General features: G+C 36.5%; 1 protein-coding gene across 3 annotated transcripts in view; it reads right to left on the reverse strand.

Moving 5' to 3' along the window:
- Positions 1–585: 585 nt before the first annotated feature.
- The window catches only part of SYT14 (synaptotagmin 14), an 81,822-nt gene continuing 69,025 nt past the window's right edge, over positions 586–13,382 (reverse strand). The window contains exons 6-8 of one of the 3 annotated variants that reach the window (XM_066178354.1): positions 7,977–8,166; positions 4,902–4,958; positions 586–3,761 (exon numbers count right to left, since the gene is read on the reverse strand). In XM_066178354.1, coding sequence (XP_066034451.1) covers positions 3,448–3,761; positions 4,902–4,958; positions 7,977–8,166 — 561 coding nt within the window. In that variant the 3' untranslated portion in view covers positions 586–3,447. The remainder of the gene's footprint in view (positions 3,762–4,901; positions 4,959–7,976; positions 8,167–13,382) is intronic. The other 2 variants (XM_066178355.1, XM_066178356.1) reach the window with 2 other exon arrangements.

Genomic DNA, 13,382 nt, shown 5'->3' on the forward strand with positions numbered 1-13,382 from the left:
GTCCTGCCCTTCATAACCTTGCCCTTAACAGAAAGGAACTGATCAACTTTTTCACATTTTTAATGCTTTAGGACGACCTATGTGAAATGTTCTAAGCACTAAACCAAACAGATTATATACAGAAAGGTTGCAATACTTCCAAAAATAGAATCTGTAGAAACATCACTGTTCTACAATTATTTAAGGCTACACTGACAGGAAACAGATTCAATTCAAGATCTGAAATTTCTTTATGGTTTGCTGGCACACAGAAAAGTAATTAATTTGATACATTTTTTCAAGTACTTACTGTACTTTTGAACAAAGGCAAACAACAAAAACCTATGAAAAGAAAAGAACACAGCCAACTCTGGGGAAAATACAAGTGCCTCTAATTTGTTACTGATACTTTGTTCTTCAGCAATTCTGTTCCATGCCTAAGACCTAAGTGAATGCACAAAACCACACTGTGTGTTCAAGCCCTTATGTAGGGTTTAAAAAACCCACAATAGCTGAAGGCAGATTTCAAATACAAATGTGTAGGTTTGCATAAGCAATGAAAAACAAAATTGCAAACAAATCAAATAATAAGAATAGGTTCTAGGAGGAAAAAACCAACATGACAGCTATTGGTACTACAATTAACTCACAAAAATCCCAAGGTGAATCCAATTACTGGTGTGACTGGTTTTGCACGGCAAACCTATATTCTACTGCATCAAAATTAAATATTCATTTCCATTCTTTATACAGTCAGTTCCCAGCCTTTGTGCAGTATAAATCCAAGTATGAATCCAATCCTTCCTAAGTGACGCACAGACTGGTCCTGGATACTTTAGGAAAAGTCCTAGAGAGAGATTCCTCTTCCCAAATGAGCCCAACACACAGTACCAAAAATCTCCTTTGTGTCTAAAATAAGATGTCAGTGCCTTAGAAATCTTAATGCTGAAATGCAAAGCTGAAGCAATGCAACCTACAAACAGAAACCCCAATCATGACACAGTTTAGTTTAGTTTGGTTCTGTAAGAGGTTATTCGCTGCACCTTCCAAACTGACTTCTTCATTTGTTCAGTGGCGATGGTAAGTATGTCCTTCACTGGAATTACCTGACCCAGTTCTTGCTGTTCGATACTGTACATTACTTTGAATAGCAAAACCTGTACAAGGAGACAACCATCAAGCGACAATTTTCCATTTTAGGTAAGAGTATCTAAATATCCACAAACAATAGATAAAACAACTTCTACATCCAATGAAAAACTGCTTTACAACAGCTTCGATGTCATTGCTTCTGTTATATGGAAAGCTGAAAAGATTGTGAAAATCTAAGCATTTCTCTTATGCATATAAAATTAATGCTGATTTTGTATTAAATTCTACACTCAGGATTACATTTCTCAAACTGGACTAACAAAAATGACTGAGAGAGACAACCTACGTTGTATTACTTCAAGACCATTCCTGTTTAAAGAAAGTTTTTGCATTATTTGTATTTAGTAAACAAAGCTTCTGTAAATGAAGCAGCAGCGCAATATCAGGAGAAAAAATAAAAACCCAAAGGCCTGTAATAATGTTTAAATCTTTAAATCAACAACAACTGAAAGCCTGGCTCTGCAAACAAATCCCGCAAAAGACACCAAATAAACCAAGACGTGGAATTACAAAATCCTTTAAAAAGGACTTAATGAAATTGTTAAATAGTGTGAGAATTTGAGAACCATGTGAAATATCTTTATTACAGCATTTGCACCATCACCAGTCTCACTGTACTTGACTGTCTGTATACCTTAAAGCCAGACTTGTTCGAAGGTATTATAAAGGAATTCAAGAGGAACACATCTGTCCTAATGAGAACATTTTAGACTAACACAAATTGTCTCAACAAAATCCAACACTTTACTCTTCTACCACCAAGTGCTACAACAGTCAGTGAGGTCTCATATTAGTAAGACATCACCATCATTTATAAGAAAAAAGAAATTTCTTGCTTTCTTTACAGGAACAATTAAAAATAAGCAAAACTTGTAATAACAGGCAAAAAGAATATTTAAATTGGGAAGCATTTTGAAAATATGTTTACTCAGTAATGCATAATTTTAGTAATATGAATTAGATTCAGCAGTCACTAAATTAGTGTGAGTCCAGTTAAAGGCTTTGGGACAAATAGGAACCTCAGAAGCACTGATATTTGCCCAATTTTGGTGGATGCCACGAGTGTTTATCTGGTGATACTGCAGCTTCTCAACTGCACCATTAGAAAGCTGTGTTTCCCAACCTGAACAAAAGCAAAGCAAACTTCTATTTTGCGTGTGAACATTCATTCAGTTGCTGGCAACTCACTAGAAAAATAACTTACTGATGTTCTCTTCTTCAAGAAGAAAGGTAAAAACTCCTGGTCTGCTCTCTACTTCCAACAAACAGCATATGGTAATTCCTAAAACAGCTCACAAAAGACCTGAATGGATACCTGTTTCAAACAAAGCCATAGTATTTTGCATTCATTCAGAGTAGTCCAACCACTTCCACTTCCTTCACAGTCTTTCAAACTAGCTTCCAACTGCTGACATTTTAAAGAAACCTGTATCAATTTGCTTAATGAAAATATATTTTAGTAAAGTCGTGCTCTATGAGCTTCCTACATTGGAATACATGAATACAGGAAGTGCTTTCAACAGAAAGTTACATAGTTTTACAGTACAACCTGTCTAAGGAGTTTTGGAAGGGACCAAACTCATGATCTGGTCTCTTTGGATTAGGCAGAAGTACCGGCAAGAGGGAAAAACCCAATTTTTGCCATATATAGAGCTCGTTCCTGTCACAGATTGAAGAAACATTAGTTTGATGTCAAAGTTCACCTGATGCTCAAATGCTAGTATTTTTCAAACCAACTGCATATCAAAAAATGAAAACTTACTTTACTAAGCTCCTGGAAAGAAACTCAGTGCAAAGCAACAGTATATTTCTATTTGTTATATTATTAAGTGTTCTTTCACCAGTGGTTTTTCTTTTTTTTTTGCTTTTGCTTTACAGACCATTAACTTTTTCTCAAAGTGCAAACTATTGACCTTTAATCTGAACGGAGGCAGGTCAGAAGCTACAGTATTAACGCAATAAAAAACATACACAAGAAGGAGCTTACATTAATTAGGAGAACCTCACACAAAATGTTTCTGAATTGAAAACCACAAAACAAACCCAAACAAATACAGCATCAGGTGGATGGGGAAGGGACTGCTATCCTATCTGTGCACAGCAAGGCTTTACTGACACCAAGGAAGTTCATGACACCAAGTGAAGATTCTATATTAAATCCCACCATTTTGCAGGTTGTGCATCCTTTACGATGGAATGTTGACTGCAATTTCCGTTTTTTACTCCCACAAGAAATCTGCTGATTGCGACCAGGGATGATCATCTTCCCGGGAGAACAAGCTCCATTAGAACCACGGCTGCACTTTCTACCATCCATTACGATTCCAGTAAAGTGTGCCACCTACAGACTTGCTGTCCTTTAGATTCCTTCATTTCAGTCCAGTGGTTGAGTTCGTCTTCTCCTGAGCTGTTGAGACCTAAGGAAATCCAGCCTATCATCTCTTTCCGCTTCATGCTGCGCTTATTGTACACGGACAGTATGAGCGTCACATCCGAGAGCTGGAACAGTGCCACCTGGAAAACGAAGGTTTCCTTGTACACGGGGTTCGGCTGCCCTCGGCGGATGGAAGTTTTACATTTGGACATCTCCTGCCCCATCGAGTTCAGCAGGGTTAGCTTAACGTATGTATCTACAAAAGAAGTCACATTGTATCAGGTATCTTGGAATGAAAGATTCGGAGAATGAGGTATTTACAAAGAACAAGGATATGGTGTATACCAGGATGGCTCAACACAGCTTACTTCAGACACATGGAGAGATGACAAGTAAACAAAATATTTACAAACACACTAACAAATGAACTAGCTCCAGTACTATGCACATGGGTTAAGTTAAAGGTATACCTCATAATCCTCTTCCCATTGACCCCCTTGTTTCGTCTAGAAAAACTTAAATTGCATTAACACTTAGCAAGCTCCAACTAGCCACAACACTGTAAAGCATACCACTGAAATTTCAAAGAATATGCATAAATGAAGTGGAATAAAGGCAATTAATGAAGAGGTAAAAAAAAAAATGTCAATATGCAGCAATGATATCAAAACAGCCAGGATAAAATGCTTAAGAATAATCTCTGCATGGATGTGGTTCTCGATTTGGGCTTTTCAGTTTTATTTATTTTGAAAACCAAAACGCTGCAAAGTGCATTCAAAGATGGCAGTTTACACAATACAAAAAACCCTATTATTTCCTAGATTCATGAAGGAATAAATTTACTTTATGCCTAAAGAAAAGCAAGTTTTTGCATAATTCAAGACAATTGTTCAAAAAGTAGCTTGCATGGTGCTTTTAAGCATACACTTAAGAAGATGATGCAAGTAATGTAGTTAGCCCACATTATGTGTTAGCATTTGGGTATAAACTCTTATTTTCAATTGTCTATTTTCATTGGACCAAAAACACCAAACCATGCTCCTGCAGAAGGATGCACATTTCACAAAGGTAACTAATTATAGGAAATATAAAATTGTATAAAACAACACTGTATTTAATTTTTATTCCTGTCTTCTCATTTTAATGTATAATATCAATTAAAAGTTGTAATTTATGTTAAAAAAAATCCACACTGAGTATTTTCACTTTGCAGGTACACTGAAACCCCAACATCCATAATCAGAGATAAATGCAACTTATGCATTACAGTGTGCCACAAAAAATAAACATATACTTTTATAAACTGGTATGGGTAGGCAGCTGTGGACATTTTACTGCTGGCAGGTTTCTTTTGCATGAAAAAGACAACATCCAATTAGTTTCTACAGGAACTCACCTCGGATTATATAAACCTGTCCACCTATCAAGTGTTTTAGACAACAGAACAGTCCGTCTGACAACAGGGGGTGGAAAGCAGTAAAAGAAATAATGACCAGATGTCAATAGTTGGGTGAGAGAGGATCAAAGGTTAAAGTTTAAGAGGAAACACTATTCACTGGAGTGGAAGAACATGAAACCTTGGCAGCATAGACCAGAAAAAGGACTGAACAAAAGGATTGTTAGGTAAAATTTAATGAAATGAAAATTTTGTGCAGTTTTTGTGCAATCTTCAACAAAAATTACATTGCTTACATAATGGGTTATCTTAGAACTAATAGACATTGGGTTCTAAGTCACACCACAGCCAGAATCATGCAAATGATTAAGTTATAGCAGATTGGGTAAAAATCACTATATCCTTACAAAACCTTATGCTTTTTCATGCAAACTCCAGCATATTTGGAAAAACTGCACAATAAAGTAATTACATTTCATATATTAAAAGCAATAAAATGAAAAATCATTGACCTGAAAACCAAGCTGGTTTTGCCCTTAGCTTTTCTAGTTATTGATATTTGATTGTAATACTTCAGTTCTTGAGTAGTGATGAACTGGGGCACAAGAATGACTCTGACGTAATCTCTAAAAAGAGCTGAGGGACACTTATCTCTTAAATTCAGCAATGGGTTTCTATTTAGGATGTAAAGGTATTGCTTATTAAAATCCACGTATTTATGGATTTAATGTGTGCATGCATGCATACTCACACATGCATTTAATATGCAAAAGCTCATACTCTGTTTCAAAGAAACTTTAAGGAAAACTGATAAGCATCTTTTTCTCATACAAAATATTAACTGTCACACAAAGAAACAAAGAAGACACATCCACTGTTACTGCCTGCAGGATTTTGCCTATTTGCCTGCACTCAATTGCTGAATGAGTAACAAAGTAACATATAAATATGCAGCAGAGGAGCATGTACTAGCAAGAAGTAGAAATTAGTATTCACAAAAATCCATAAGTTCACAAGCCCTAGACTACAGAAATGTGGGGTACAGTAATTGCTTCCATTTCTATCACAGTTCCTCAATACAGGAATGAAAACTGAACTGCTCATCCACTTTGCAGCACTTCTCAGGATTTTGGACCATTGATAACTCAAAAAACAAATGTGACCAGGACATTTTTTCTTCTTCTTCTTAATCATCATCATCCCTTCGGGCCTTAGTTTTCATCTTGTGGAAATGAAGGCACAGATTGAAGCTGGCAGATTTTGTTGTATTCAACAGGGAGTTAGGGGACAGCAGTGGCATGGACCTGGGTCCAGGAGTTTAAAATGTGACATCACTGCTGGGGGAGGGGAGGAGGATGGCACAAAACAGCCCAAAGGGAAAATCTGGATTCCACAATATTCTGGGCATGGTTTTACCAGACCCAGAAAGTTCATTAGTTTCAATAGAAATCCAAACCCAAATCCAAACATCTGTCTAAACAGAACTGGACTATTGTTATTATAAACATTAAATCTTCCCCCTATCCTTCACAGGAAGCAAAGGTGGCATGGAAGCTCTTTCCTTCAAAAAGGTTAGACATAACATGGTTTTACAGGGATATGTGCCATGTTCTATGCTCCATTCTTGCAGTCTGAAACAGATTTTTGACCCCAGTGACACAACTGGTAGCTCTACAGCATGGGCCGACTGAGCACATTTTGGGAATTAACATACTAAGGAATCAACATCTCTGCTTTCAAAACAAGTACTGAACCCCTCCAGCTTGCATATTTTAAATATTGAATAAAAACTGGCCATCTCTGAGATTCCAGAAAGATAAGCATCTGGTTAAGGGTCATCATGGTCTCTCCTCTCCCTTTCATTTCTTCCCACACCCCAGGGTCCTCGGACCTCTTTGGCATTCCCAATTTCTTTCTATACTTTGTCTCCAAATAGGTGACTCTGGGACAGCTACCCAATTATATAAATGTATTAGAGATTCATCTATCACCTTCCTTCTCTGGCCATGTTAACAAAGTCTGGCTCCATCAGTGTGAAAAGTATAGAGAAAGCAAAGGAGAGTAAGGTGAGCCAATTATGAAGAGAATAAACATGGGTCAAGAAAATGAGAAAGAGGAGAGAGCATCAGTATCAAGTCTGGCTTACTTTCTAAACTCTGAAGACAAAGTGAGATGTGCAAACCACTTACAAAATGTTGGCAGCCTAATACATAATCCAGCAGCAGATAATCTGCTAGTGCCACACTAATCTGGGTCTTAAAAAACAGAAAGAGTAGCTAAAACCTGAGCCTCCAGACAAAATTAAAAGGAACAGGTAGGTATTTCTTATTAACACTTACATAAATCAGACACATCGTCTTAAAAGACAATAAAAAATATCTCTTAAAGAAGTTTGTAACTGAACTTTCTCAAGCTATGCCAAAGAGCTAGAGACAGTAATAACATTCTCTCCCTGTGACATTCCATCTGGCTCCACTTAAGAAGTATATAAAGTTCACAGATATTTCAGACATGTATTTTTGAACAAATGCTTGAAGACAGAATTCAAGTCCTTTCTGAGGGTGAACATTCCTCCTGTACAGTAAATATGCCAAAGGTCTCAAGTGGTTGTTCCTTGTCTTTACTGACATTCCCAAATTACATATATTACCACATATATACAGGCACATAAGCAATTAAAGACTGCAGTATCAACCCCTCTAGGAACAGCAATAACTGTTCAGAATGTTTATATTAATATTAACTGGCATGTACTTTCTCTTTAAACACTGCTTTTTTTTTTTGGCCTGTGATGTGAGGCATTAGTAATTTAGCAATTAATCATTATGATAAAGGTAATTTATTAGTCAGTCATCATGAAAAATTAAACCATGCTTGTCAACTTACAATTAATATTTTGAATTTTAGATTTTTGCTATTTCCCAACTGACTAGAAATATAAAACATGAAACAGATTAGTTGATGATTGCTCCATTTCATTTTGATTGGGTAAGACTAAGTGATAGGATTGAAGTCCTTGCTACCGAGAGCCCCACCAGTACAGAAGCATTAGGATGAAAAAAGATTTTCACTCACTGGGTGGTCTGTTCGCTGCCAAGTTTTTGAAGTGGCTGCCTTTTATCACTTCTGCTGATAATCTTCCAGTTGTAGCATTATAAAGGAGGCCAATGAGGATTTCTGGAGCTGAGCCATGTACCAGAGACTGACAAGAGGAGGTACTTTCACTGCAGGACACTTCTGACATGCTCATTTGAGAGTCACAACCCTATAAAACAGATAAAAAGTTCTGTGTGTCTTATGGAATGATGTTACTAGGAAGTAGATTTTTAGAATAATGCATAGAAAATTCTGAAAGCAACTTAGTGGCAATAACAAGTTCCATTCAATCACTCAATAAGAAATGCACACTCTTAATATATAATTAATTTGCACATGTTAGAGGTAACAATAAAGTGGTCTGAAATTAAAACAACTCCTAGGTGCTTCCACTGCTTCATGATTACGGAGAAATAACAACAGTAAATGAAGAAAGCCTTTATGGTCCCTATTTACTTCAATTTCCAAGGTAAGACCTGTGACATAATTTGGCAACATCCTGGAGAATGTTAAACCTTGGATCTTTTGCTTTTCAAAAAAATGGAAAACACCAGTGGAACCTTGAAGACAATAAATAGCAGAACATTCTTATTCATCCCTCGTAAAGGGTATTCTCTAGACTAAGAATTTATGAATAGCAAAATAACAGAACACATGCAATTAGAAAAATGCTCTCTGTCTAGTATAAATTAGCTTACAAGGAATTTAATTGATCCAGGGATACAGAACTGCAGCAGTCCCTTTGTCTTGGGTGGGGAAGGAAGAATGCCATCCAAAGCTCAGGGAGCGATGCTTTAATTTCCAGCCTGAAAACTTCAAAAAAACTTAGATTTTTCATACCTTCTCACTACATTACATATTTAATGTGTTTCTAATACTAGTTTTTATCATTTTAACTCCTCATAATTTGCCTTAAAAAAAGAAAAAAAACGCACTTTCTTTACACTGCCATGCTAATCACACCATGGCTGCTCCTATTTTCATTTCCACTGGCACATAAGAGTGGTACTACAGAAACCAAAAAACTGGATGGCAAGTAGCCAACGGAATGGCAATGTACTTGGTAGCTGAGGAGAGACTTTTGAATTATCAGCACATCCCTTTATGATTCTCTCAGAAAAAATGTAAATTGTGTCCACAGATTTTTCAAATGATATTGTGAAGCTGATTCTTCCAGATTCCAAATGTCTCTATCATTTCCAGCAACAGCTGACATGGGCATAAGATCAGACCTAAAACCTAAATGGCACAAATCCTCATCAAGATAAATGTTAACTTTATAAACAAGTAACTTCAGCTGACATATAAAGCCCACATGCACTATAGATTCTCAGATTATAGAAGACATGATACCTACAATAATATCCCTCTTATTGACATTTTAACAAATTGTTTTCAACAGAATATTTCCCAAAAGTCTAGCAGAAGTTTCAAGTAGCAATCCAGTTCCTCATTAATAAACATTCACTGTTGCTAGCAAATGTATTCTTACTGCTGAAGAAGGACCTCAACAAATTTCTCTGACTTCCCTCTCCCAAGTTGCAAATTCAGAATTTTAAATCTTCGGTTATTTCTCCAAAAGCTCTTTATTCAATGCCAAGAATAAATTTCAAACTGCTTGCAAATTGTTAATTGCTGAAAATTAATTACAAGTATACATTCATTCTCTGATTATTGTCATTCACAGAACAGGAAACTTTTGATTCTTAACTTCATCAGAAGGAACAAAATGGAAAGTTTAAAAGAAAGATGACTTGATTCAGCACAGTTACACTGCACACTTGAAAACCTCAGCCTGTCACAACTGCAGCTATTACTTAAGCTTTCTGGTCTTTTAAAATTGTAACACATTATCCCCATGGTGCTTATTCACCTTATTATTTTCTTGAGCCAGGAATCTTTAGCACAGTCCACCTGACACCGTTCAAAGCTTAGGTCTCAAATTTGATTGAGATCATGCTGCAAGCCTACAAAAAAACGATGCAACACAGAGCAGGCTGAGTAACATTGTCCCCAGATCCTCAATGGGCTTTGACATGCTGAGAGAAGGTGATGATAATACCTTTTCCTAATTGGGATTTATTTATACAGTTTTCTGATGGCCTAAGAGGAACTGAGAAATCAGTTCATGACAGAGCCAAACTCACTACAATGGATATCAGAGTACGGTTTAGCCTGTTAGAAACAGTGAATACTAAATGAGTGACTGCTGAGTGTAAATGACTCCTGAAGTGCTAGGAAAGAGAAGACAAGTAGCTTCCGTGTGGTATAATAGAGAAGGAGGAAAACAACGGAAAAATTCTATGTGTGGTACTACAAAGTTACAAAAGCATGGGCTAGAAATACCATTCCTTTGCAGCAGAATGCCAAATGGATAGGAGAAGGACAAGACTGCCCTTCTCAAGGCCAGGCAAAAGGATCCCACCAGCTGAATGGTGGCTTGAGAAGACCAAGGTGATGCTTCAGAACTCTAAGTGGATGGAAATGCAACTGTACCTTAGAAATGTTGCACAGAAAGAACTGGTAGATGTAAGTTAGATGAAAATCTGGAGAGAGCATCTAACTTAAATATTCTTCTACAATATTTTCCAAACCAAAATATTTTTGCAGGTTTGAGAAAAACAAATGAATGTTGTTTAATCCTCATTTTATAATAAACTTATGGATCTCCTTCCTCCAAAACTGTGGGGCCATCTATAGACAAGACATTAAAAAAAGCAATCAAATTCACTGAAGGAAAAATCTAAATAGTACTCTGCTTTCCCTTTCACTCTAAAAGAACCACAACTTCAATTCATTTTGTTTCATGCTGACCCTAACAGATTAAAAAAATACTCTGCTTTTTCGTTATGAATGGGAAAATCCTAATATAAGAGAAAGTGAAAGTTAAGAAGGAAAATTAAGCCAATTAGAAGACAGAATGATGTTACTGGGTAACAAAAGAATAAACAACATAAACTGAAGTATACTTTCTTTGGCTATAACAAGGAAGAAAACAGAGGATTTAGGGACAAGCATGTAAAAGACCTGAGGAAAGGGGGAGAGCAATGTTGCATTTTGTCAGTTTTCTTTTACAAGAAAACAAAAAAAAATTATGAGGAAGAGAAGAAACCAGAATCAGGGATCGTAAGAGACAGCTAAGTTCATCTGGGCTCAGATCAATAACTAAAGAAAGACTTTCCATTGCAGGGCAAAGTTAAAAGCAGAGATACTAAGTATTATTAGATGTCTTCTAAAAAGTATTTTCTTCAGCACAGAGTTTATTGTTCACATTGTGAAAATCCATTCATTGTTTTAAGGAAGATATTCCATGATATTGACATCTGTGGGTAAGTAACCTGACTTTGTGCTAAGTCATATGCTGCACTAGAACTGGAAATAAGAGCTTTATTAAAGTTTCTGTTTAGAGGGTTTTTTTCTGTTTACACCAGTCAGAATTCTAGAAGAGCACTAACAAACTCATCAAGAAAAAAGCCAGACAGGAAGTTACACTTTTACCTGCTCAAAATATAACCTTCAAACTCAAGTGCCAAATTGTAAAATATTAATGCTGAAATTGCTCATTGGTACAACATGAATATAGATGGAGTTCCAATGACAACATTACAGTGCAACCAGATGCTTTTCATCTCCAAGCAGGTCTGCATTCAATCTGTCTGTAAAGCTATCCCTAGCCCACTTTGATACTACTGCTTCCCTGGGGGAAACTTTGGATTCAGACCAAAAGTTACTATTTGTTTGAAATAATGTCTATGTAAGTTTATTTTCACAACCCTTTCCTCTCATCCTCTATAAAGACTGTGTGTAATTTAACTAGCAAGGGAAAGGACTAAGGTTCTGTGAGACCAAAGGCTTTTCAAGGTCAGTGAAGCACCAGAAGAGAAGCTAGAAGCCTGGTGAGAACTGTCACAAAACCTTGTATGTGGATTTTTAAGAACTTAGATGAACTGTCAAAGTGTTACTGATCTGCCCACAGTGCAAGAAACTGTCCCTTGAAGTTGTCTAGGATACTAATACTAAATCCTGAAACTTTTTTGTTGATTTAGCCATACATTATTAACAGTAAGCACTGAAAAAAAAAAAAAAAAAAAGTGAAGTCTATTCCAAATATTTGGTTCATATATCTGTCTTACTGCAGTAAATTAAAAAAATGTTCAGTTTTTGAATTGTCTAACATAAAGCTGTGTGCAAAGGACCTAAACCTTTCCAATATACACCACAGGATGGTACTTTGTAATAAAGTTAGTCTGACTTTATTTGCTCAACACTTACAAGAACTGCTGCTTTCCACTGGATTGTAAAAGTAGTACGTGTCATATTCTACAAAAACCTAATTACTAATTCTCCAAACTATTGTCCTTGATGACTTCTTTGCATATATTATCTGGGGAAGAGACATTACTTCTTAATAAAGATATAATAAAAACATCCTCATTAGGCAGGCTTTGTATTTCGTATGTTCCCTTTGCACAAAAGTTGGCAATCAAAAAAGGAATGATGTTTTTTCTCCCTCATACCAATGGACATGAACACATAGAATGCATGATGTTAGACTTCAATCCCTGAGAAGCATCTTCAACAGTGTTTTTCTCTCCCCTCTTACAACACAGAGAATCATCTATTTGCATCCATGGTAATATATGTAAAATGTGTTTATTTGTCTTCTTTCCCCACAATTCCATGGAAACACAGTATTTGTTACTTACATATTCATCTCCTACTGTTATTTTTCTATATCCTGAAGTTCTGCTTATAAATTCTGCTCTTAAGCCAACTGGAGTTAATGACAGGGAATAGTGTGGCCATGCTCTGAAGGCAGTTAAAAGTTCATTTTCTTCAATGCACAGGTTAAAATCATGTCTCTGTAGGCTCACGAAACAAGAGCATCTGATTCTTTTGGCTTTTCAAAATATACACAGAAAAGATGAAACCTTGCTGACAGTCCTTCAGCAACAAAAATCTGATTCACAGCATGTTACTTGTCAAAATGTCTCTCTCCAATTTTAAATGTTAATGTTATACCACTAATCTCTTTAAGAACTTTTTTGCACATTACTTTTTCTACTTCTAGATCAATACAACTGCAAGGTTACGGAAGGAAATGTGAATCCTAGCAGGCAAAGGAGGGCCCTCAATCCAGGTTTCCAACAGTTTTTAGATGAAAGCATTCATCTCCATCACCACCCCAGGGTTGAACCCTGAAGCTCCCATTCCTTTCTGAGCTTGCTGAGGTGAGGAGAGCTCCCAAGCCCCACATGGGCTCCAGAGCAGCTCTCAAGAGGAGAAAACCAAACCTAGGGGCTCCACATCCTTCACTAGTGCCTTCAGCACAAGATACTTTATAAAAACACATTTCAAAGCTAAAACACTGTTGAAATAGTATCG

Source organism: Chamaea fasciata, unplaced genomic scaffold (genome assembly GCF_029207755.1).
Source record: "Chamaea fasciata isolate MVZ Bird 193981 ecotype frontalis unplaced genomic scaffold, bChaFas1.0.hap1 SCAF_3, whole genome shotgun sequence".
NCBI lineage: Eukaryota > Metazoa > Chordata > Aves > Passeriformes > Sylviidae > Chamaea > Chamaea fasciata.